Genomic DNA, 25931 nt, shown 5'->3' with positions numbered 1-25931 from the left:
GGTGGGTCATTATTGCTCCTCAGATCTCCCTTTGTTCCCGAGCCTTGGTGCGGTCGGCCTGCTGCTTGTCCGTGTCCAGTGCCATTGTGATCTGCGTTGGTGCCAGACCCTTCTCCTCTGCACACACAGAAAAACACACATTTATTAATATGTCCTCATTCACAGCAGCTATAAAACAATGCTGTCTGCTCTACAGTTGCTATTAATGTCGCTTATCCTCAATTTGCCTGGTTATTGACATCTGGCAAAAATCAGCTGCTGTGTGTCACAGATCAAACAGCTTTATTTGCTCAGAAGCCATTTTTAAAAGGCACTATGTAACAGCCAGTGTAGAGGCCAGTCTATCACCTTTTCACTAATTCCTGCTAGAGTTGAGGCCCACGGTTTCATTTGGATACTGATGTAATGCTTTTGGGATGATCTCATGTCAGCGCCTGAGGCTCTGGCACAGCTCTGTGATCCACATCAGTCTCACAGGTCACTTGTTTTCGGAGACGCTGATGCTGATGTTTCCTACATTATGATGCTAATAAGGACCCAGAGCCACCAGCAAACAACTTTAAAAGCTCAACAGATGTGTGTTTTTATTCTGAATTCACGTAAAGTGCTTCAGCACCTGCACATCTCCACGGCTGGATGTTCATCCCAGTGCGGCAGAAGGAGCGGTCGGTGTGCGCCTCGGTGCTGTACAGGACCTCCTGGAGCTGTTTCTCTCCAGGCCTCTGGGCTTTTACCCTGACCTGTAGGAGAAGAACACATGCTCACAGCATTTTACGCCACTACCTCAAACATCCTTGTGTTTATATCCAGGTGGATCAAGACAAAACGTGAGGATGGGTTTACCTCCAGGATGGTGGTCTCTTTCTCCTTCAGCTTCCCTGCTTTGTTCTTCACCTGCGTCTTCTTGGTGTCCACCCACACCACCCTCTCCTTCACCTCTGACCTGAACACACACACTAACACTTGTTAATACACCTGACATAGATTTTTTTAGCGCTGCTCATGCTGAGGACAGACTCACTCTTGGATGCCCAGGTCGGCCAGCGTCGTGTCCAGGAAGGGGAAGGGCTGGTGCGCGGCGTCAGTCTGCACCTGTATGGGCAGCGTCACCGACATGGGCATCTCCAAGTCTACTTTGACGCGCACCATCGTGCCATGTGTGAGGGACTCCCCGCTCCCTGCTGCGCTGTCCGGTCTTCCGTCGACCTCCGTGTCCTCTGACAAACCTTTTGTCTCGTCTGCTGCCAGCTTGACTTTGTGATCGGTGTCTCAGAGAGTGATCTGTCCCTCTCCTCGTCTCCAGCGGCTCTTTATTCACTCAGGTGTTGTTGCAGATCCCACCTGGTCTCCTCTCCTCCTCCTGCTCCTGCTCCTGGGGGACTGAGGATTCACAGCTCTGCCTCTACGGATGATTACAGGCTCTGGAAAGTGTGAGTGTGTCTGATGCATCCGTATTTAAGTCGTGCCCTCCTGGCTTGGTTTGGATGTGTGTTATGTGTCACTCGGACGTTAGGTTTATTAGACTGTCAGAGGCTTGACGGACGGAGGGTGTTAGTCAGTTTAGTTAGATGATCAGTGTGTGTGTACTACACATTTCTATATATTATAAACGGAACAAATTAGCTTCCATAATGCGGAACAGTGTCAGAAGTTCACCTCAGGTTCAGAAGCGGATTTATGACTGCGTAATGAAATGATCCACCTCATCACTGTCCTGTCTCTCTCTCACACTCCTCTGACAGTTCAGGTGAACAGGAGGTTAAAGTATGAGCTGTCTGCATCACAGCGTCACAATTCCAGCTTCTCAAAATACGACTTCTTGTATGTGTTGTTGTGCAGCCTGGAGCTTTTCCAGTTCCAGCACTGCAGCACTTTGGACTCAGCATGTCACATTCCACCACTGACAGCAGCTTCACGTCAGCACTGTGCAGGGACACTGATGATGTAGAGATTTGGATATGTGGAGTTTAGAAGTTACTTTTTCTGCTCGGTGAAGCAGCTACAATCATTGTTTATAATAAGATTAATCATAGGAAAGATGCCTTTAGTCATAAACCCAAAATATAATCACGACTGTGTCCCTCTCAGCTTTAAATGTGGATTTTAGTGTCTGTTGTCTCATCAATTTGATTTCCTGGACCAAAATGTTACATTTGTATTTTCACCAACAGGATTTCTGTCCATCCTATCCAGGCTGTAGCTCTGCTCTTCCAGCAGTGTACTGCTGTGTGTCTGCAAACACGATGAAACCACACATAGCTTTGGTCCTGCAGTGGTGGAGGAGCTGGTTCTATTGGGGGTGATGTTGTTGGGGTTTGGCTTGTATGAGGAAGCAATAGCTGAAAATACATATACGTAGTCTTGTGTATATACACATACATAGCAGCAGTGTGTTTCACTAGCAAAGAGACATGAGGGCAGTGTGTAAAATTACCTGGAGTGAGAGGGAGGTGTGTTCAGCCAATCAGGAGCAGGAGGATACTGGTAAAGACCAAGTGAAGCGGTATCTTCCAGCTTCTGATCAACTGAACACAGTCCAACATTTCTGTGTGTTTACAGCTGTAATAACAAATGCTGTTCCACTGAGAAAATGACATTTATTCAAACGTTAATTTAAAATAAGTAAAAAGGTTAAAAACTACACACAGCACTTAGTTTAAAAGTCATTAAAAAGACAAATCTGCTCCACTCTTCTTCAATAACCGTATATGAAGTTATGTAACATCACTTAACTCAGTGTGTATTAATATTAAAAATACAACCACATGAACTAATTAAAAAACAGATTAAAATTCTTTACAACTTTTGTTACAAGGGTTTGCAAAAGCACATTAACACAGTTCCACATTATACCCTCATGAATAAGTAACAAATTCATAGAAAAACATCTGATTAACACTGGTTTAAAAAGTAACATTCATAAATATGCGGCATGTGAGCACTGATAAACTTATATAAAACTATAATGTTGCAGGAAGAAGGGAGTGGAAAGAAAAATACATTAATTGCAGTAATGGACTAACTCTATGGGACCTGAGAGCGAGTCACTGTGGGTGTGTGTGTTCAGGAGGTCGTGAGCACTGCTCGGTTTATGGTGATGTTACTGTACGGTTCAGTCTGATGTACAGTCACCTGTCGAGCAGACAGCAGTTCTGAGGGAGACAAATGTCATCATATCACTGATGGAATGAATGAATGAAGGTCACTGAGCAAACGTTGCCTGTGTTTTCACTAAACGTCATTAGTACATTTTTTTATCTTCTAGCTGGAATTAATTGAAAGTTTAAAATTAGAGGCTTAAAACCTGGTTTCTAAGAACTGTACTTTTCTTACTTCATGCCTGGATTTAACTTTCACATTTAGCAGGTGGATACATTTTAAATGAGGGTTAGTAATACTGATCAAAGAAGATGTGGAGGGTTATTCTGTTTTCAGAATAGTGAAAGTAACAGTAAAGAGTGTTTGATGTTTGATCTGCTCACCCAGCAGTTTACTGAGAGTGTGAGCTGCAGTGGTGCGGTCGGCCTCTGGGGGCAGCAGAGAATCAAAGCTGACTGGTCCAAACCGCTGCAGGCTGGAGGAGACCCAGCTGAAAAAGACAAGCAATGTGAGCAGTGTATGGATTTAACCAAGAACGACTTTAGAGCCTAATGGAGACTATATGCAAGCATATATCTAATATTATACATTGCTGCATTGTAGCATTAGATAAACAACCACTTACATGTGAAATTCTGACATTCAACCTCAGACTTTTACTAATGATATAGCAGAAAGTATGTTCATTTACAATGCCATAAAAAAACAAGAACCACTAGTGTATGACAAGCAGAAGAGCCATGATCTACCCTTATTCAAACACCCCCCATCACCTTAGGGTATTTTGGGCAATAATACAGATCTTAACATGAGAGAGAATATGATGACTGAGGATGGACAAACATCTCAAAGACATAAAGATAGTTAAAGATATAGGTAAAGACAGTTTCCCACTATTCTAATCTTACATGTGTAAACAACCTGTGGTTGTCTCACATCAAATATCTTGCTGTTTTATATAAAGTCGTGTTTCTGAAATACATTTCTTAAGCCTCCTGGAGTGATGTAGGGAAAAATCATTGTCAGTTTACGTTTGTGTGTGTGTGTTGAAGTTGAAGCACCTCAGCATGTCCCTGTTTTCAGGGTGGGCCTCAGGCATCTCAATGTTTTCCTCTGCGATAGCCTCCATTGGTGGCTGGGTCTCCTCCTGTGGAGACCTACATGCACACGCACATACACACACATACACTTACACATTGAGTCATTTACTCTTTATCCATTTAGCTGTCCCTCCGTCTAAGACTCACCATCTGCTGACTGGTGTGATTATATCGCTTACAGACTTGTCTTCTTTGGACATGTCAAGGATGACTTCAAACGCAGCTGTTCAAACACAGACAGACATAAAGAAACACAATATAAAGAGCTGGCAACTTGAAGTAAATGTTTACTGTTGTTCATTATGTTCACTGTGTTTTTACAGCATTATCTGAAAAATGAATATGTCTGAGAAAGAGGGGGGATTTCCTACATGAGCCCTCTGCAGGTTGCAGTCCTGACTCACTGGATAGCTGAGGAGACAGAAGCAGATTGTCATGAAATAGAAACAGGGTGAACACACTCAGCTGACAGGCTATGAGTGCAGTGTTGTTGGCTAATGGATAACCACTATTATGACAGCCACCGTTTCACAGTACTAGCTCAGATTTTAGCCTGGCGTTTGTGAAGTGGATACTGGTCAAAATATTTGCTGTGCTCACATCAGAGTACCTTCACACAGACCCACCTCCTTCATGCTCGAGTGCCTCCTCCTCCTCCCTCTCTCTGTCCTCAGGATTTCTCTGTCTTGCTCAGACTCCACTGTCCCCTCCTCCTCGTCATCTTCTTCCTTCTCTCTCTGTTTTTCCTCATCTTCAGGCAAGACTATAAGCAGGGCGCACTGTTTCCATAGTGATTGGAGGTCTGTATGGACGAGGGCTGGAGAGGGGTCAAAGGGCAGGTTTTCTCACTTTTTCTGTACCTTACTCAGCAGAGCTGATGAGTCAGTGCTACTCAAAAGAGCTGTAATCAATGCTAATGAAAAGTGTCAGATGTCCTCAAAGCGTGTTGCTGATTAAAGAACATCTGCTCAAGGACTTGAGCTGAGTTTCTGCATGAAGAAAAATGTAATTTTCTTTCATCTAATACATACACATTACCACTCTCTGACCAGGTGTTCACAGAAGTCATGCTCAGACAGCTGGCCCAAATGGCTTATAAGGCAACTTCAGACAACCAGGTCCACTCACTTGTCCAACTATTATTACTGTATAATTCCACCAATCTCAACCTCTCTTAGTGAGTTATGGCTCTTGACCAACAGGACTAGGATAGATGTCGAACTGGATTTGGGTGAGACTGGCAGCCTCTCTAGTGTTTCACAGAGAAAGTTCTCAAGGCCCTAGAACCACCCTCTCTATACCAACCATAACAAAATCATCCACAACAGCTAAAGCAGTTAATTTCTCTGCAACATTGACATTAGAATCAATAGTCAATATAATTCAGGGGTTTCAACAGCCAGGGGTAAAGTAGTCCTTACATCCACAGGGGGCGCCGAGGAGCTGAGCAGGAGTGGCTCCTTTGGTCAAGGTAGGTATGTCCAGCAACACCTTTGTCTGAGAGGAAGAACAAAACATGAGCTTGATTACAGCTTCAACAGGACTCTGTGTTTTTTTTAGTAAGTGGATAGAGGGAGAGAGAAGGGGTAAAAGCCAAGCTGAATAAAAGAAAGATGTGAGGAATAAGTGAAGGGAGGAAAAAGGAGAGAAAGAAGAAACGCAAAATCAATGGGCACTGCTGCAGTGAGCCTAGAGAGCAGGAAGCACCAGAGAGCTGGATTTAATGAACTAACACTCTAGTGAATACACACTTTGATGGCAAGACTTTGATTATAGAGAGGCTGACAGAAGATTGAAATTACTACTGGTCAATGTTAGCGAACCTTTGATCCTCTCTCAACTGTGTTTATGTGTGTGCATACAGTGTATACACCATTTGGTGTGGTGTATGTGTTTAAGTTATAATACATAATTGAGAAATATCCAAAGTTTGAAAGTGCTGGTATGTGAGAGGTCAGTGAAAAAGTCTAAATAACTTGAAAGCTTCAGTTAGTTGGGTAAAAAGTATCAGAACTACATGATGCAGATTGAAGAGAAGTCTAAACATCACTTTAAATGATGGAAATATTTCAGTAATACACTTGTTGCATTTAAAACAGTGGATATAATTGAACTGATAAATTGTGTGACTGAGTGACACCATATAATTTAATTACCAGGTCTTGTGTCTCAGCCAGTGGGTTTTCAATCCGATCCTTCATTGTTTTGTTAGATATCTGGACCTGAGGATCTGCAAAGACCAGCTGACGTCTGCGTACTCCAACACACTTCCCTAGAGGAGGAACAACCCCCTGCTGGCAGTGTGAAACAAACTTTAATGATTTTAGAATATTTATTGGAAATCATGAATCTATGTGCTGACACACACGTGCTTTACAATACTTGTTACTAAAACTAAAGGAGCCACTCATGAGTCACATTGTGTAATGGGAGTTGTTAAATTGTTTCTGGTAATCCAAAACACATTTATGGATATGTATATGCTTAATTATTTCTTGGCATTGCACCAGTGAGAGGAGACACTGACATAAACAAACTGTAAATCCATTCAGTTTGCAGTTTTTCACTCCACAAACACAAACACAAACACACTACTGAACTAACTAGTCAACAAGCAGCACCATGTTTCACCTCTTCATAGGAACTTCCTGTTGTTTGGTCTCCCTCTTTCCCAGATGCTCCAGAGGGTGGAGTTGGCATGTTGACCTGCAGTGGGGTCATCTCTCCATCAACAGCTGCCAGAGGAACCTCCACAGGCTGACCCAACCCCTCGTCCAGCAGCCACACGCTGTCCCGCTCTGCTCCGGGTACTGTCTCCGTCAATCTGGAAACAAAAACACACACATATATTTATCTGCCATGTTTGTTGTACCAGGCTGAGCTAAGTATACACTAACTGAATTACTAAATATATACAGACACTTGTTTACAATCTAAACCACAGACTGACGTTTCTTTTGTCAATACTGGACTGTAATAGACTGAACTAATGCTAACAGATATAGACTAATACCAGACTAGTCATGAAATTAGCCATGCCTGAAGGTGATCACTGAGGTGTGGACATACTGAAGGACAGTCTGAAGTTTAAATACTCACTGGTCAATAGAGGACATGACTCTGTCACATTCCCTGATCGTCTCCTCACTCTGCATCTCTTCCAACTCTGCTTAGCGCACATGTACATAATGCACAAAGAAACAATGTGTCATATACACCACACCTAAATAGAAATAAACAGATAATCAGAAAGACACATTATTGAAATAGTGCAAACAATCACATGACTGGTGCACACATGTAGTGGGAATAACATGTGGACACTAACACTTTGAAATCACTGTTCAGCTGCATAATGACTAATCAGGGTAAACAACTTTACACATATGCAATGCTCATCATACACAGTGATGGATGTTTTGGAACAGAAACACAAACCTCTATGGAACTGGTCTGGTTGATCCAACAATAAGTCAAGCTCTCTGGCTGTGGCTTCAGGAAGCTCATCCCCTTCAAAATACTGATATAGAAGGAGAGACACAAAGGACATAAGAGGACACGATGAAAGAATAAAGACACGAGGCAATACAGTTTGGTCGTTTTAGTGTCTTCAGTGATAAATATTGTAAGTGACACACAGAGCAGTAAATAGCAGCAACAACAAAAACAGAATTATAAATAAAGACAATACAAAATGTTTGCACGCAAAACAAAAATAAACATAAAGGCAGAGGAGCGGGGCCAGAGGACAACAGAAATGTGAGCCAAGTATCTTTGTAAACAAACTGAGTGCAGGCTGATGTAATTAGGTCACATCCTATCAAGCCAAAATGACTTTTATCAGCTGATGATCTTACTGCGCAGGGAGTTCACTGCTGATGTCATTGAGAGTTGGAAAAAAAGTCCCCCCTGATGGATTTTCCATCAATCATTTGCAACTTATGTCGTGTAAGTTGAAAGACTGTGTTCCTGAAATTGAATTGCTGAACCTTCTGGAGGAGAATTATCAGCCTGTTGTGACTAATGTCACATTCACACACTAATGGTCCTAATAAGGCCAATAGAGCGTGGAAGCACTCCTGCATTTTATGACTAAGATAATATAACTCTTCCTTATTTCAAGCAGTGTTGGAGAGTTGAATTCAGGACAGTCAACTATCAAATACCTTTCATCTCCCCCATTTCATGTGCACATTAGAATCATTAAGAAAATACATTTAAAATTGTTTTTAAAACAGTTTCCTAAGAAGGTCTGATCCTCCTTTGAGCAGTAAAACCACATAACTATACATGTAGTATATGCACTGGCTTTAATGCCAGTGCATTAAAGCCAGTCTCTTCCGCATCTTCCTTTGCACTTAAAAAACAAACAAACAAAAAAAAAACTTTTCTACTCTTTCATTCTCACATCTCTTGAAACAGAAACACTTTTTGATAGCACTTTGCTTTGATGTTTTTTCTCCTTGACTTAGATTTTGTTTGCTTGCCTTGTTCCTCACTTGTGAGTCGCTTTGGATAAAAGCGTCTGCTAAATGACTAAATGTAAATGTAAATGTAATGCCATTTCCTCAACCCAGAGCATGCTGTGATGAGTAATAGGACAAATGAACAAATGAGGGGCTACTTGTCTACCTGCGTCCACATCCCAGCTCAATGATTCACCTGGATGCCTGCTGTACCTAAAAATAATGACTGAGATAACTCCTGTCCTGACAGAGATTGTACCTCAGCAGTGGTGATGACGAACTGCTCCTTCTCTGTCAGGGTGATGGCAGCTGGGGGTGACCTGAAACCTGCTTTAACACAGCATGAGAATTAGAGAGTCAAGCATGTTTGTAGCACAAGACGAATGTGAATTTTTCTGGTCTAAGGGACAAAAGCAGTCAGGATAATAAAATCCTTACCTGAATTCATCCTAGGGCTGTGGCATTTTTAATTCAGAATGTGTACATTTCAAACTAGATTCATTTGCTGGTTGCTTTTTCTAACACACTGCCTTGACCAAGTTATATGTAAATTCTTATCACAGCTATTAAAAATCATAAACAGATTAATCTGTATTCTTATTCAAAGTAGGTATGTTTTTTTAAAGCAATTGCATGTCACAAAAGAATTTGGAAGCAATCAAAAAAAATCTTTTGTGAATAGCATGGGTAGAAACACTGTTATTGAGCTGGTTGTGCTCCACTCACATTAAGTGCTCAAGGGTGTAGCCTTTAGGAGATTGTTGTCTAATAAGCTGAATCTACACATTTTCCTCTGACGACTTCTTCTCTAAACATAAGATTTACTGTAGTGAGTTTGTGAGTCTAGTGAAATCCTAAACACAGAAAAGAATCATGTCCTTCAATTTTGTCTTGAAAGTATTAAAATGGAAAAACTTGAAATGAGAACCTAAAGGCAGAAACCTCAGACATGGGACACTTGAAAAGGTTAAAATGTCATTCATACCCTCTTTATCCAGTGTGGTCTGGGGACTGAGCACCAGGGAGTGCTGTGAATCCACCACTTCAATCACAAAGTCTGCCTGAAAATAAGCATTACACAGATTACAAGACAAACAGAAACAACGTGGTTTGTTTTGTTTCTTTTTTTGTCTTTTCCTCTGTGTACAAACAGGATGAAGCTGCTTTGCTTTCTGTAGTAAACCATGTGTGTCATAGTGGTGAAATATATCCTGTCTGATACTTGATGCACTTCCTTATGAGTAAAATGGTCTCTAAATACACTGCTGTTTCTAACTTGCTATCCTAAAGCCACTCTTAAGTTAGTGATGTTTTAAATTGCATAATAGTACCTAATAAAATGTATGTATATTGTTGTCCTGGTGCCGTTTGGTGTTTGTCATTTTAAAACCCTTCTACAAATATTCTTCATTTAAATCAAACAAAATTCAGCTATGTCTGCCAGATTTGTTGACATTTAGAGTGGAAATTGGCAGAAAAAAAGCAGTGGCCTTGCAGTGTAGGTTTCACTTTCAGCAGCAGAGCATTTGTAGGTAAACCTCCTACCTACCATGTCATTTTATTCTCGGCTGTTTAGGGCACGCAAATTCTTCTTCAAAAATTATTCAAAAGGTCTTTACTCATAAACTCACTGTACCTCAGATGAGGGACCCTTTTGTTTCTGTTTGTGTGACACTAGACTAACCTTGTTAACAGTAAAGTGTTAACAAGGTTACTGCTGCACCTGAGCACAATTGTTGACCATCATCATTTATCTAGCTTAATTGTGTTTACAGACTGAATATGTAATTGATAATAACAATAGGTTACGTTACTGTGGAGAGTGCCTGGTACATTTCAGAGCCACACAAACATATATAGTACATGGCTGCACTGGTATCCTAACAGAAGTTGCACCTGATGTATCTTATAGGGGCTGGGGAGTTGGTGTGATTCCATGAGACCAAAGAAGGGATCCTGAGCTGACTCAGTGTCCTTCATCATGCACAGGCTGTCAGGCACATCCAAGCCATGCCTGTCAGGAAAAAACAGCCCAACACATACAGTAGCAATGTTAGTACTCCAAACAGTAAAACACCACATGCGTGCTTAGTGTTATGTTTTTTAAAAACACTATGTACGTCTTTTTCCACTGTTACTTTCATAAATGTATGAAATGGCAAAATGTCCATTCACAATCAATGTACAGAATCTTTAGACTGTAGAAAGTTCCAAGGATGACTTAATGAATCTGCATTCGTGAGAGTTCATATATTATGGCTTATTAAACATTTACAGAGCCATTCAAACAATATGACTATTTTTTTCCATTGCTCACTCAATAAAAACAATAAATTCAGTGTTTCAGTCTTTATTTCCCCAGAGAATCTCCCTCATCATGTACAGTACAATCTCTGCACAGTTTATCTTAAAATGTTTTAAATGTTGCAAGATACAACACACTGTAACTCCCACTACGCAGGAACCATGTGGTATGTTGGTGTGATTGTGTGTGTACAGACCTGTCAGGCTCAGCCATGTCAATGTGGATGCACGTTTTAGCGCGAAGCAGCCTGTCAATGGTTTGCTGAACCTCTTCTGAAAAACAGAAAATGGGTTTTCACACATCTTGGCAGTGACAAATGTAATGAAATGGACCCTATTACTATTCTGCCTCCTCTTTACACAAAGAGAGAAAAACAAGCTATCCTAGAAATAAAATGGTATTTTAAACACAGATTTATTTAGGTAATTTATAAAGGTTTCTTAGGCATAAACTCTTGGTTTACTGAAAGCCAAACTAGCTGGAAAAGAAATCTGCAGGGAGCACCTGTACTCTAATTTTAAATCAAAATTTTGTAGATGTTTTATTTAAGTTGTATCACAGATATTTTTAATGCATGTTTAAAAGTTAATATTATTAAATTGGGCATGACAGACCACATTATACCATTTTTAAGGAATAGCACATACACATAGTACCTACACACAATTGCTAATGACACTATTCTTCTCTCTTTTACTTATGGATTAAATTAAATGCCGGACAGTAGCTGTTTTCTTCACTTCTCCAGCAGCTCACCATACTGCATTGTATCTCACTGTTTTGATCAACCTTGACAACAGCATGACTGTGAATCTGTTGGACGCAATATCGGCATCAGGGTGTAATGTAAGACCAGACGAATAGAGAGTTTGATGATATTGGTTTCCTCGGCTCTTTATTGGCTTCTAAATCACCCTTAGAAGGGTAATTTGGGAAGCATGCGTTGTGGAGATGTGTGACGACAGTACTGTTTGGGGTTCTTAGTTTTCTACATTGTGCAGCTGGCAAACATGGTTTGTCTGCTGTATAATACATTTTCACATTTCACCTGAGCTTACTTCAGCAAGCAGCCCCACAGAAAATGTTTCTCTATAAATAAACAGCCAATAAACAATGACCTTGTTTTAATCCAACTCACTTTACTCCTTCATTTCTGGCATAAGGTATTTAATCTGCTATCTTGATGTAGAGTATGTGGGTTTTATACTGCATAAATTAGTAAAGTCTCTATTTTTATCTCTTCTATTTTGTTCCATTTTCTATTCTCTCGCTCAGCAGGAAATTGCAGCGCATTGTGTGCAGACAATGCAGCTTGGAAGAGAGTTACAAACTCTTGCTTGTTCCTTTTTCTCTCACCAAGCAGGAAGCCACACTGCCTGTGGAAAACTATAACCACTCCATACTGCAGCTGGGATGACAGGTAGAGAGAGAACTGAGGCCTGGGCAGGTGGGGTTGTGGTGGAGGAACTTGAGCTGTCACGTACTCCAAAATGTCCCTGCTGTAAAAAAAAACAAAAAACAAAATGGGTTCAAACATTATAAAATTAATTGTGTATGTTAAACATACAGTATATTTGGTATTTTTAATCAAATGCATCAGGCTTGCTATTATTAAAAGTAGAGACATTAACTTTCCATTTTCTTACCATGTTCGCTTGACATCAACTTTGAGAAGCTCTCTGCGAGTTACCCTGATGCCTCTGGTGGCTGCTAACCTAAATACCAAAACACATCAAATCTAGAAATAAAACTTAACTTAATAAAACTATCTTTGGTGTAATGTAGCTAAAGACATGTTACCTTTGTAACTAGCTAAGTTAGACCTTAGCGTTAGTTAGCCTTTCTAGCTCTGTAGCTAACTTGAGATAGCTTTTCGTTAAACTTACCATATTGTGGAAAAGCATCCTGTATGGCGATGGAGGACATTTGGGTAGTAAAACATGTCTCACCGTTTCTAGTTACAGTCAACACTTTAAGGAAAAGATTAATTATTATTATATCAATTTATTGGACATTAAAACCACGCTTTTCCCGCCTCAACTCAGATTTGAAAGTAAATGCTTATGATGCATTCATGAAACACAGGAAAAAAAGAAAACTACATGTTATATGTACCTTGTGCTCCACCTCAACCAATTACAACTTTAGGGTATAAAATAACAGAAACAGTTAATCACCAAGAAAAGTAAATTCAGGTATTCACTTGTATTCACTTGTGGTATTGATACTTATTTCACCACCACTTTAAAGAAAAAAGCACTAATATTAAATTCAAGCTGAAGTTTTCCTGTATTAGCCTTGTTTCTTTTGCTAAACGCCACAGTAGCTATTTTTCCGGCTGTTGTGAAGGGCGGACGCTGACACGTCACGCTGGCTGTGGGTAGTGAATGACTGGCCCCGCCTCTCCCGGGGCGGGGTGCGGGAGTCGGACTGAAGCTGCTCAGAGCTGAAACAGCAGCAGGAAGAGCAGTCTGTCGGCTTGACTTGAATTTAATAGCGCAGTCTGTCGGCTTGACTTGAATTTAATAGCGCAGTTCCTTTAAAATGGCGTGTCACAGTCCGTACAGAGCTCCCCCGCACATCAACGCGCCGCCTGACCAGGGTTTCCTGTGGAATATCTTCCAGAGGTGAGTGTTAAAGACGGCGTGTTTAGCCGCAATGAAAACTGCTGTCGTTTGTAGAGAGAGAGAGAGAGAGAGAGAGAGGTAGAGAGAGAGGGAGAGAGAGAGAGAGAGAGAGAGAGAAGATAGAGAGGAGAGATGAGAGAAGGGGGAGAGCGAGAGAGAGAGAAGAGGGGGCAGGGAGACACACAGAAACACAGAGAGAGCGAGCGAAAGGGGACGAGAGAGAACTGGAACACCACGAGCTGAGGGCTAGAGATCTCGGAGCGTTCATGATTGTTTCGCGCTGTTGGTTGCTGAAACGTGTTTCATCTTGACAGCTCGCCTTTCTGTCATAACTCTAGTGTCTCAGCTTATCCCTGTGTTTTGCCTGCGAACACGGCTCCGCAGTGAAATCAGTGTGTGGTCTGGTGTGGTCAGGTTACCCCTCAGTAGTGGAGCTTCCTGGACACAGTTACTATTATATACACACGTCACCCAGCAGGTCTCCTCACTAGCACACACTCATCATACGTGTTGAGTTATCCTGAAATCCGTCACTGAACTGTCTACTACACCACAGATACTTTCCAAACGTGTGTCCAGGGACCTCCAGGAGTCCTTGAACGCCCTTTCCTCTGTTTCTTTCCCCTGTCAAAAGAAAGCAAGTTGAACTTTTCCTTTATTATACGTCTACAGATGTGGGAGAATATTTTCGGAGTGACTCCTTTTGTTGTTATTGCACCCAGTCAGCAGAGAGACACTATGGAGTTTCCTAAAAACAACAATTGACAATTGTAGGTCAGTGTGATGCAATGGGCCTATTTATGGGAGGGTAAAGCTGTTCTACAATAATAATGTCTTCTGCTGTGTCCATTTTTAGTACAGCATCAGTGTCTGTTTTCTCCCATTGAGGGCTAGTTTTGTCAGTATCACCACCACAGCTTGAGTCAAAAGTGTGTCAGCAGCTGAGAAGGTCATAGTGGTCGACAGGAAGGGAAATAGTTGATGTGCGTTGGCCTCTGGTCATAGTAAGCTATAGAGTTACGTAATACTGCAGAGAATTTTTTTTTCCTTCTGCTTTGCTTTCTCACAACATTGAGATGCTGCAGGCATAGCAAGGTTCGAAACACCCCGACTGAATTATTTATGTGTGGCGCAAAACTGGTTAGAAATCAGGCCAGATGTAAACTTTTTGTCTGATATGTAAGTTTTTCAGATTTTCTGTCTGTTTTATTTTGTCGTTCTCACATAATATTTCATTCACGGTCACATGAATAGAGCTCGTCATGACTATCATGATGGTGTGTACACATTGACTCATTGTCACCAAAGAAAAACAATATGACTTTCATGAGCGCGCGCGCACACACACACACACACACACACACACACACAGTCACCTCTCGCACGAACATTGTGTTGACTCATCTGCTGCCTCTCGGTGAATATCTGTCAAAGCAGTGCTGGAATTCCCTCAGTCATGTGATCAGAGTCAATAGAGCACAGTTGATGTGAGAGGTCTCTCAATCTCACACACACACACACACTTACACCTAGCAATCATATGACTCACCGTCCCACTGGTGCACTGCTTTTAGAAATTCATTCAACCTGAGTCACACTTTGTAAATATCGTGTTATCCTGTCATAAAAACACAGATTGATCATAAACCTGTGTTTTTCTGAATAGAGTCCTTCATTCTCAAGGTGCTCTGCACAGCGGATGGTGAAGGTACGCTGCAGTTGTGCTCTAGTCCGTCTCTAAGTTGAGTCTGTTTTTTCAGCTTATTCAAATCCAGGCCTTCACACTGAATGACTCAGGAGGCCGACGTTCACTCCTTTCTTGCCTTCCTGAATGACGCTGGTATGACAAAAATGTTTGCGGCCAACCTTTCAAGAATCAAGAGCGACACCAGAATTAAGTTGGCTTCACATCAACAATACAGATTGGTTGGTATGCGAGGACACAACACGTTCACAGAGTGTCTCCTGTTCCGGCATGAATACTTGTTTTAAACATATGGGGGAAAACTCAGCCTCAGGATCACTGAAACATGTGGCTGTCTAACCGGAAACAGATTCCTTCCACAACGTGAAATTAGCTCAAAATAGGAAAAGGAACAGTGGAAACTGTCTCTTGGACAACTTGGAAGGTTTTGTGAATGCAACTTTAATGGAAGATTTTATTCTTTCCACCACAGGAGCCACAGGGACGCTGCCTTACTTTTGGACTGTTAATATGGAAAGTAGGGCAGACTTTGTTCCCCGAGCCATATTCCAACCTGATTGCTTAATAGGAAACAGTGAATCATGGGAAAATCTGAGCAGAATAAGTATAAATATTAAGTGACTCGACTGTGGTGTTTTGTGTTTGTCCTGCTGTTTTACATGCACGTTCTGGATTTGACAGTGCAAAGATGGAAGCGGCAGATGGTTAACTCTCTGTGCTGCAGGCAAGAGGGAGTTTTAATGATGCTTTCACTTGTTTTTGTTCCACTCTCCTTACCTGAGGCTGAGTGAATGACTTATTGAAAGGAAGGGGAGAGGAGTAGGGAGGAAGGAGCAGAGCTTATACTGTGCACACTGACTTCTTTTGCTTAATCTATCACTGTTTGGTAAAGGTTGTGTACCCCACTGGCTGCAATAACCTGACCACTCCTCACCCTCACTGTGACAAAGCTCTCATTATATACAGGTAGGTTATGAGCTGTTTTCTCTCAAGGACTCATGGGGGGGGGGGTCTCCTTATACATAACGCACAGTATATACATTATGCACACAGACATGGAGGCTGCAGACAGGAGATATAAGTGGAAGCCCCCAATACCCTGAAAGTTAACACTGGGCCAGTACTGTTTTTGTTTCCATTTGGAGGTGGTTCCCGTCTCCTTGCCTCACTCTTCTTCTCTGCTGGTGTTTGTGGGTGTTTTCTGAGTGTGCTCTGTGTCTGCAAGTTGGGCCAGGCAGGTTGCTAAGGAACAGCTGAGTCACTGGACGTTGGACTACATTTTATAACTGTGAAGCCTGTTGCGTGTGTCATAACCCCGCCTGGTAATGATTGGATGGCTACATCTATACTGACCGCCAAACTAGTGCTGAGTTTTGTAAATGTACCTTCATACATTTATAGAGATGGTTTAGCAGACAAAAGATCATGTAACCGCAGAACTAAGGTGGCTGATTTCCAGTCGAACTTGTAAAACAAAAGGTTTTTTTTTTTATCTTAGCCAGTTTCCCTTAAAGCTTACTCATCTGTTGCATTTATGTCATGGCCTAAAACTTTTGGATGTTGTTTGATGATGTAGCTAGAAAGTCGTAGACAGTAGAAGTAATAAACATATTTTTTGTCTATTAAGTAACTCGTTAAGTGACCGATTACTTTCTTTCTTACCCAAGTCCAGGACAAAGTTTGTTGCTTATAGCACTGTCCCATATAGCAATTTTTTGGTCTCTAGAGCTTTGGTTCTAATAGTCAGTGAATATCTAGAAAGGGGGCTACGTGTTGCTTTTAAAATCACTGCATTTGCCATTAGAAATACACACTTTGCCACAGAGAACTAGAGGTGTGACGCTCACTGCAGTCACAGGGATGTCAGAAGCCTTAGGTGAGATATAAATCCTGTATGGTACTGTATGTATTTTCACCTTTCAAATTAAATTATTACTGATATCTTACATTATATAAAAAAAGATATAATGAATATTTGGATCTTGAAATCAGTCTAATTTCTGATTTCTGAGTTACAGACAGGACATGCAAGGAGAGAGAGAATCAAACTGCGCATGTTAGCGTTATATGGTCAGTTAAACTATTAAACTAAGCTAAGGTCTGTTAGTCCTTTGCCGAACAATTGCATGGTTTAGTTTTTGTTTCGCTTATCACTTAAAAAATATGGTACACTGAGATTCTTGCAAGCTGACACTATGCTGGTAGCACTAAAAGCTACGTTTGCCAACATTCAGTCTCACTTTGCTGCCTCAAGAGCAACACACACACATACACACACACCCTGCTTGTCTTTCTGGTCTCACGGGAGCTCCCAGCGTACAAGTTTCCTTGTGTATCCTGTTCATAGAGCTCCGTTTGTTTTCAGTGGACTGTTAAAATCCTAACACGTGTGCGAGAGGATAAGGTTTCAGCCGGTAAGTGCTGATGCTCGCTTGTTATTATGTGTTGGAGTGTGTGAATGTGTGAAGCGGATCATGCAGCCGGTACCTAATCTGTGTTTTCCTCCCCAGGGTTGACAAAGACCGGAGCGGGGTGATATCAGACACAGAGCTTCAGCAGGCCTTATCGAATGGTTCGTACCAGTGTCTGATTTTTTTTCCTTTCCTAATTTAGTTTTATAGTTTATTTCTTTGTGCTTTGTACTTTGTTCTCATCACAATCAGCCTCCTCGTCCTCATTCTTCTTACTCCTCTGTTTCCCCATTTTTATTACTCCCTCTGTGTCTCTTTTGTGATCCCTCTGTCTCTCTCCAGTCTTGTGGCTCAACACCGTTTCTCTCTGCCGCTCTTTGATTTAAGAAACTGCCAAGCCTAAGGAGAAAATGAAATGGGATTTTATTTTTATCCCACAGTGGTAGGCGAAGTGAACAAAATGTGTTATTTTTATCCCAGAACAACAAAGAAGCAGGTGAAACGTTTATCAGTGTGGCATCAAAGAACTCACTCAAACACACAGTCACTGTCCCTGTGCCAACTCAAGCCAGTACTGACTGCATGGATGCCAGTTTGTTTTTTTTCAGCAGCGGTGCAGTTGTGTTCACATTCACTGTACACATAAGAAACATCTCCTCATTACCTCAAACGATAACCAGTGTTGCACGCCTGCTTTGTTGTTCTGACCTTTTCTTAATGAGTCTCATTAAGCCAGTGTCATCTGATATTCCTAATACAATGGGTCTAATAAGATAATTGAACAGGACAAAGTTCCTCTAACTCTGATGTTGGTATCCCCTATGATCAGGACTTCATTTAAAAAACATCCCAAATTGTTTTTGTATCTTTTATGAAGGCAAAATAAAAATGAGCGCTTGTGCTTAAGAAAGGAAGCATTAGCGTAAGCATCAACACCCAGTTAATGTCCAATAGATGATAGTTCTCATAACTAAATAAAGTGAAGAGCGCTGCAGCACATAAAAATGAACATAACTTAAAAACTAATGAAGCACAGATGTTGGTTTTGTATTACAATACAAACAAATTAGAGCGTTTGGAGGCATCTTAGTGCTATTATAAAACAATTGGATTGTTTTTATTCTCATCTTGATCATGGGCTACCAACCTGAAGAAGGTTCTTCAGGACTTCAGTGACTTGTGACAATTGCTTTACCAGTACACATATTCATTTTGCCTACTCAATTCTGGTACTTATGTTATATTTCTCCTGTCTTTTTCTAAGACGTTAACGAAATGCAAGCGTTTTTGTCAGGAGAGTTAGGCAGGTCCTGTTGACAGCCATGTGCAGTGTGGAAACTGCAATTGCTGTGGTCATAATATTTACAGTACACTGTGCTGAAAGCATATACTTATCAGCAACAACATTAACACCCCCTGGTGGTTTTAATGTTGTGGTGGATGGGTGTTATCAATCTGCCACCACAGTACTGCCTGCAGCAGCAATCCAGCAATTCAGCATTAATTCCAGATTCCAAGGGGCATTTCATAAAAGGCAGTTTGGCAATAATGATTACATTATAGTACATGGTTAAAAAAAATCCCTCACGTTAGCTTACTTAGCTGATAAGCTACAACTAATAAATGATGTGATTTCAATACAGTGAAACTAACGGTTGTGAGCCACAAACAAGAAGCCTGCTTTTGTCTGATGTATCAAATCAAGGACCCGCTGTTTCAAAACCTATGAAGTAAGAAAGTGGTAAATCCACATCCGTTGTATTGTATTCATTGTGAAAGAACAAAGAGCTTGCCAACTGTAAAATGAAAAAAATCTGAGGATTACAGCGGCAAGTGACATAAGTTAGTCCTGTGTAGCTTGAGAGAAGGAGGAATCGAACAGGATTAAGGGTTCAGTTCCCAGTGGACCTGCTAAATAAAAAAACTGTATTTGTGATTCTCTAAGGCAGTTCATTGAGCTGTGTTGAATAAATGATACAGGTCTTCGTCTTTGTTCAAATCCTGGCAAGTGAAGTCATTTTTACACTTGTGTGGACTGAGAAGAGCTGCAGCATAGACTTCTACTAAAATATCCATTTGCATGCCCACACACAACGCTGTAGCAGCACTGTTGCTTTTAGACTTTGCTTTCAGTGAGACAGTTGGGTTGAAATACAGTAATGATTAATGAGTTGTGTATGTCAGCGCACCGTTTTCCCACACACTCTAGCATAGGTTGATTTTTGTCTTCTCATTAAATTCTAATGTGTTTCCTATCTAGTCTAATGCCAGACCAGATTTTCAAAGTATGCAACAAGTTGCTTTGCTCAGAAACCCATTTTCTTAACGTTGAAGCCCGCAGCAGCATCAGAAGCTGTTATCAGACTGCACACCAGCTCCGGCTCAGCATACTGATTAGTCCGAGTGTGTATTTGTGCACGGAAGCGTGAACACGTTTGTTTATCTGCCGTACGTGTGACTTGTTCATTTTGTTCGCGTTAATGCCAAGAGTCAGCAAGTAGCCTCCTTGTTTTCACAGACTTATGCAGACCTGCGCGCTCCTCGCTGTGTGTGCGCGTGCAGGGAGCGGCAGGTTTCCCGGTCCAGTCTCTGCCAGTTCATTAGGCTCATTGTGATTTGAAACAGAGCCAGTGAAGCTGAACACACACTGCATTGCATCCTCTCCTGCAGTCCACTTGCTACAGCCAGAAAACACAGCCACAGTGTTGTGTGTCATGGATCTCCTGGCCCTTCAGATGCTGTTTTCACTGGCTTTTGTTTCACACCATCGACCTAGCGTTGTCTGTGCACTGCTGCTGTCCCTCTTGGCCTTGCCGTTTATCATCAATCTCTTCTTTTCTCCTCTGCTTTTTTTTTTTTACCCCTCCCCTGATGGGGGAGCACGGTGCCAAGAGTATCAAGGCCCTGGAGGCTGAGGAGGAGGGAGGCTGAGGTCGCTGGTTGCTGGGGCTGCTGCTTTGTTTAAGCTGTTTCCAACATGTGTTTTTATACTTGTGAAGTGAAGTGATGATGTCACTTTTTGTAGTGCAGTGTTGTTTAAGCCATTATTATCTCTTTCTATTAGCAGATCATTATTTCATTGTCTTAATTCCTGTGTGACACTGGAACACTGACCTTTCAAGACTGAAGGTAGCAACTTTCTCCTCTCCTCTCCTCTCCTCTCCTCTCCTCTCCTCTCCTCTCCTCTCCTCTCCTCTCCTCTCCTCTCCCTCTCTCCTCCCTCTCTCTAGGTTTCTCAGGAAGATATGGCACCGGTTCAGTTCCTGCTATGTCTACAGTCTGTTTGTCCAACTTTCAGTCTGTCTCTTGCCTAAGCTCTAGTCTTTCTCTATATTTGTCCTCACTCTTCTCTTCCCTCTCTCCTTTCCTGGTGATAATAAAGATAAAAAGATAATGTGTCATCACTGATAAAACTACCGTTGACTCTGCATCTGAAGTGTACTATGCACACTTCTATATTGTGTATATTTCCTGGAGTTGTGCCATTTGCTGATATTTATGTATGCATGCATGCAGCTTTTGTGCTCTCATCATGCAGCAGTGAATAGATATCATACCAGCTTGTGGTCACACCCCCCTACTCACCCACACACACACAGATTTATGCTTCTCCTTGAGTTATTTATTTAACAGTGAAGGAGCGGTAATGGCCACTAAGATTGCCGACACAATTGAGAGAGCACATGCTTGCTGTACAGACTGCAGAGCTGGCTGAATGGCAGGACTGGCCAGTATTAAGCTTTTTTCAGGTCTCCAGCTAAACATTTAGGGCTTGTGTGTTCAAAAGTTCATAAACATTCTTGCAGATGTCAAGTGTGTACATACAAGTGTACATATGTTTATACACTGTGGTCAGTTGTTTTTTACCCGTCTGCCTCACTCCTCCCCTGCTATATTCCTTCTTTTGCCACCTCACCACTGGCAGTTGAGCTCACCAGTGTGAGAGCCCAGTGTGTGGACTGGACAGAGGCTGTATTGTCCCAGCTGGCAATCAGATGCAAACACGGACGCACATAAACATCTCAACCAGTACTGACCACCTCGCACTGAGCAGCCGCAGTCTGTCTGGCACACGTTGCTGACCTTACAGTTAGCTACTGGTGTGTGTGTGTGTGTGTGTGTGTGTGTTTGTGTTTGTGTGTGTGTGTGTGTGTTTGTGTGTGTGTGTGTGTGTGTGTGTGTGTGTGTGTGTGTGTGTGTGTGTGGTTAGAAGAATCAGTATGACTGGAAAAGTCACAGCTTGTCCTTCTTTACTTACTGTATGTAGATGCTGGTTGGGTTTTGTCTGTGTGACAGCCTGATCACCTAGCAGACTCGATTTTAAGTAATCAGGACAGCAAGTTTCATGACCTTACAAATGATGGTCATGGTTACGTTAAACTCATGCTGAGAGCTGAGATGCCAGGTAAATAGTCAGATGGTCAGGTAAATCAGTCAGTGCATGGGCTGATATTAGTTTATTGCAAATATGACAGTATTAGATAATGTGGCAACTAATAAGTATGAAAGGAACTGTGGGACAGAAACATCAGAAGATTTATTTGAGGTTAATACCCCCCCTCCTTATTTATTTATTTTTCATATCTAATCTGCCCCAATTTTGTATGTATCTAGATCTTATTCATTTTCAATTTGTTAAGCTTCATACTAACGTAAGTATTCTAATGTGTTGATATTTAGCAGGTTTAACACTGAATACATGCACTCTCCTACTTAGAGACTAGGCATGACAACATTTGCTCATCACTAAATGTGATGTACGGCTGAGGCTAAAGGCAGCACCAATACTTTTTGCAGGTAGAGCACAAGGAGAACGTGCAAACTCGAATTTTTGCTGTGGATCATAGACGCAGTAGATGGTGTAGGAATGTAGTGTATGGCCCAAACCCCAGCTTCAGTAACAGCCTCAGGCCTGGTCCCAGAACAGCTCTAGCCAAAGTCCCACACAGCCTCACCCATCAATAAAAGAAACCAAGGCAGATGGAGGAAATGTTGAATGCTAGAGAGCATAATATACCAAGTGTAAGGACTGCATCAAACGTCTGCTCCACTTTATTCTGGTCTTGAACTGTAAAGGCCTGTCTGTAATAACTGAGGTAGTGAGTCAGCAAGGATTTCCTTTGATAATGACCCGATAAATCTCAGTATCTTGAGAAAAGAGACTGAAAAGAAACTAAAAACCCTGTTAAACTAAAGGTGCAAAATTCTTTTTCTATCCACATGACTAAAGAAATATTCATATATAATTGAAGAGTTTATGGGGAGAAGCCCAAAACATTATGATGTCAGTGGTTTAGAAACATTTTATGAACTCACTGATAGGATGCATTCATATGTTCGCCAAATGTCATAAATTATTTTTAAATGAATGCTTGCCACCCACACCACCAGAGCCCCTGGGTGGCTTGTGTAGGAACTGAAGCGGGCCACCGTTCTTCATCTACACATATTGTTATTACTTATTTACTTGTTTTTGTTATTATTTTACTGATAAAATGTCGTCCATTATTGTTAGAAAACAAGACCTGACGGTATGTAGAGATGTAGAGATAGCTTCTGGACCTTCTATGTGTCATCAGCTTCTACATAAATGCAGTTATCATAGATGTTTTCATCATTCTTATCATTCTTACAAGTAATACCAGACTCTTCCAATAGTCTCATTGCACTGGTATGTAACCGTCATTTTTTTCTGTCTCACAGGCACATGGACTCCTTTCAACCCAGTCACAGTCCGCTCTATCATATGTAAGTAACTGCTGACAGTGACCCAGACAAGTCGTTGTGACACAAATGCCTTTTGTTCTCATGCCTCGTATGCTGTTTATTTGCCTCGTCTCCATAACAACTGGATAAATTCATTACGTTTTGAAGGATGTGAGGCCACAAGTAAACTTACTTCTGACTTCATTAATTGCTGCTCTAGTGGAAAAGTGCAGATGGGCATCAATAAGAGGAGGAGGAGACAGTTTCAGTAAAGAAATGGGAAAGATTAAAGGCAGCTGCCAATTGCCTCAGACTCCATATGTTGATGTGTTTACACTATTTAGACGGTTTTAATAAAGCCACAGTTTCTACTCAAAACACAAAAATATATTTTTTCTGGATTGCTGAGAAAATCCTTCTAATTCCATCGCCTCCCTTCACTACTGTATCATAATCAGTAAATCCATCATTTAATAGCCCCCCAGCAAGAAGCTTATCTTGTGACAGAGCTTGCTGTGTTGGGAGTAATTTGATTGAACCACATGGGGGTGAGGAGTGGAGTATAGTTGGGTTGGATCAGTCTTTTGAGACAGGAGTTAGCCAAGTGTGGCAGCCTCTGTCCACAGTTTTCATTCCACAGTTCTTTGACCATATTATCACACAATGAGTGAATAATGTGTCTTTCACGTAGCTTATTCCCAACCTTGTCGCTCTTTTCTTTAGCCATGTTTGACAGGGAAAATAAAGGTGGGGTGAACTTCAACGAGTTCGCCGGCGTGTGGAAGTACATCACAGACTGGCAGAACATCTTCAGGACCTATGACAGAGACAACTCCGGCTTCATTGACAAAATCGAGCTCAAACAGGCGCTGACTGGATTTGGTGAGGAGCAGAATTTGCTTGCATATTTAAATTCAATAACTGTGGTGGAGGACTATGTGGCAGTGTTGTGATTCTTTACTGTGATCAACTGAAATGCACTGAACCCCCCAATCAAAAAGTCAGGGTAATGTCTCTGTTAAACTTTACTGCAGTATTACATTTGCAGTGGAATACCTTAATTACATCATATCCTACTGTGTCTCAGCTACTGCCGCAACACCCTGATCTGCTACTCTCCCTCTCTGCCTTGTCTTTGTTGTGTACAGGAAGCATCATTAATAGGGGCTAACCAAGAAGCCAAAGTCTATTTAGGCACTTTGGAAGGGAAAATGTGTAGGATGCCTTTGAAATCTTGATTATGTTGCTGATTTAATTGTTTGTTTTTACAGGCTATCGTTTATCAGACCAGTTCTACGGCACACTGATCGAGAAGTTTGACCGCCAGAGGAAGGGACAGGTGGCCTTTGATGACTTCATCCAGTGCTGTATTGTACTACAGGTAACACATTAACACCATATCAAAATAAACATTAATAAAATAACAGTATATAAAGAGTTTCTTGTACATATGCAAAGGCATAGTGTGAAGTTTTTCATTATGCACATTTAGGAAATATTACAATCTTCCCAGTCACAATATATACAGTGACATATACTTGAGCTGAGAGTGGTTATTCTGTATCAATAATCTGTAGAAATAAATGTAAAGCTTATGATACAATAGAGCTCAAACTCACTATGTTCTCTTTTTACACAGAGGTTGACTGACGTGTTCAGGCGGTACGATACAGACCAGGATGGCTGGATTCAGGTTTCCTATGAACAGTATCTATCCATGGTCTTCAATATAGTATAACACACATGGATCACCACAGAAGAGCACAAATGGACGAAACTGTGCCAAAACAACCGGCACCACCTGTATGTCTGCCATCATGGACACTACAAGATTTTTTAAACCTAATTTTTAGCCCCAATTGGGTTGTTTCAATTCACAAAACTAATTCATTAGAGGAACCTTTTTGAAGTTGTAATATTCTTCATATGACAGTGTTAGTCGGGAAGTACAGCTACTGTACAATACCATTTAAAAAAAATCTTGTAGTGTTTTGTTTGTTGTCTAATCTGAACATTGTTGCAGAATCTGGGTTGGAAAATATTACGGACACATCTGTCTCTCAACTTGTCTGTTATTGTCTACAAACTTTTAAATGTCTTAATGTTAATGGTTACAGTAAATTAATAACTCAGTTGAGACTAAGAAAAAAATGCATTGTAAATAAGATTTAAGGTGCATTGCATGCTTTTCAGGGAAATCTAGCCCCACGTTGAAGCATGCGTTATCCCTTTTCTTGTCTTTTCCTCAGCCCTATTTTGCTCAAGCCATGTTTACAAAAACTGTGAAAGCAGGTATCGTTGCCCTGCTTCGAGATTCACTGACATGCCAGCTTACATGCCATATTTGTACGAACTTAACAGCAAATCCTCAAATGTTAGAACATATAATTTTTGGTAGAGGGTAAAAATAATGCCTTTAGTATGGCTTATTTTTTGTGCATGATGCCTTAAACAACACAAAGTCTTTTATTAAAAAAGAAAAGAAAAAATCTGTTGTGGAGTGTGTGATTAT

General features: G+C 41.2%; 3 protein-coding genes across 6 annotated transcripts; 1 reads left to right on the top strand and 2 right to left on the bottom strand.

Moving 5' to 3' along the window:
* Positions 1-19: 19 nt before the first annotated feature.
* On the bottom strand, positions 20-1310 carry si:ch211-196f5.2 (uncharacterized protein LOC556372 homolog). Its single transcript, XM_033325854.1, has 4 exons — positions 1022-1310; positions 844-943; positions 617-740; positions 20-117 (listed from the first exon to the last, which is right to left on the bottom strand). The coding sequence occupies exons 1-4, from the start codon at positions 1147-1149 to the stop codon at positions 20-22; spliced, it is 450 nt and encodes a 149-aa protein (XP_033181745.1). The 5' UTR covers positions 1150-1310.
* A 1340-nt stretch (positions 1311-2650) lies between these two features.
* rec8b (REC8 meiotic recombination protein b) lies at positions 2651-13274 on the bottom strand. 4 transcript variants are annotated; one of them, XM_026362589.1, is made up of 18 exons: positions 12857-13274; positions 12617-12685; positions 12327-12469; positions 11167-11242; positions 10562-10679; positions 9651-9726; positions 8925-8995; positions 7638-7719; positions 7299-7365; positions 6831-7023; positions 6356-6493; positions 5621-5696; positions 4826-5016; positions 4571-4610; positions 4347-4422; positions 4161-4256; positions 3483-3589; positions 2651-3152 (listed from the first exon to the last, which is right to left on the bottom strand). In XM_026362589.1, exons 1-18 carry the CDS (start codon positions 12910-12912, stop codon positions 3064-3066), a joined length of 1764 nt encoding a protein of 587 aa, XP_026218374.1. In that variant the 5' UTR covers positions 12913-13274; the 3' UTR covers positions 2651-3063. The 4 variants fall into 4 exon arrangements, with proteins under 4 accessions (XP_026218374.1, XP_026218376.1, XP_026218375.1 ...); XM_026362591.1 differs by having other exon boundaries at positions 6356-6490; XM_026362590.1 differs by having other exon boundaries at positions 8925-8992.
* A 109-nt stretch (positions 13275-13383) lies between these two features.
* pdcd6 (programmed cell death 6) lies at positions 13384-25899 on the top strand. The gene is made up of 7 exons (XM_026362593.1): positions 13384-13460; positions 13493-13597; positions 17813-17874; positions 23417-23461; positions 24143-24301; positions 24691-24800; positions 25059-25899. Exons 2-7 carry the CDS (start codon positions 13515-13517, stop codon positions 25155-25157), a joined length of 558 nt encoding a protein of 185 aa, XP_026218378.1. The 5' UTR covers positions 13384-13460; positions 13493-13514; the 3' UTR covers positions 25158-25899.
* Positions 25900-25931: the final 32 nt, after the last annotated feature.

Source organism: Anabas testudineus, chromosome 2 (genome assembly GCF_900324465.2).
Source record: "Anabas testudineus chromosome 2, fAnaTes1.2, whole genome shotgun sequence".
Classification (NCBI taxonomy): domain Eukaryota; kingdom Metazoa; phylum Chordata; class Actinopteri; order Anabantiformes; family Anabantidae; genus Anabas; species Anabas testudineus.
Note: the sequence above shows the minus strand (reverse complement) of the source record. Positions and strands in the feature narration are given on the sequence as shown.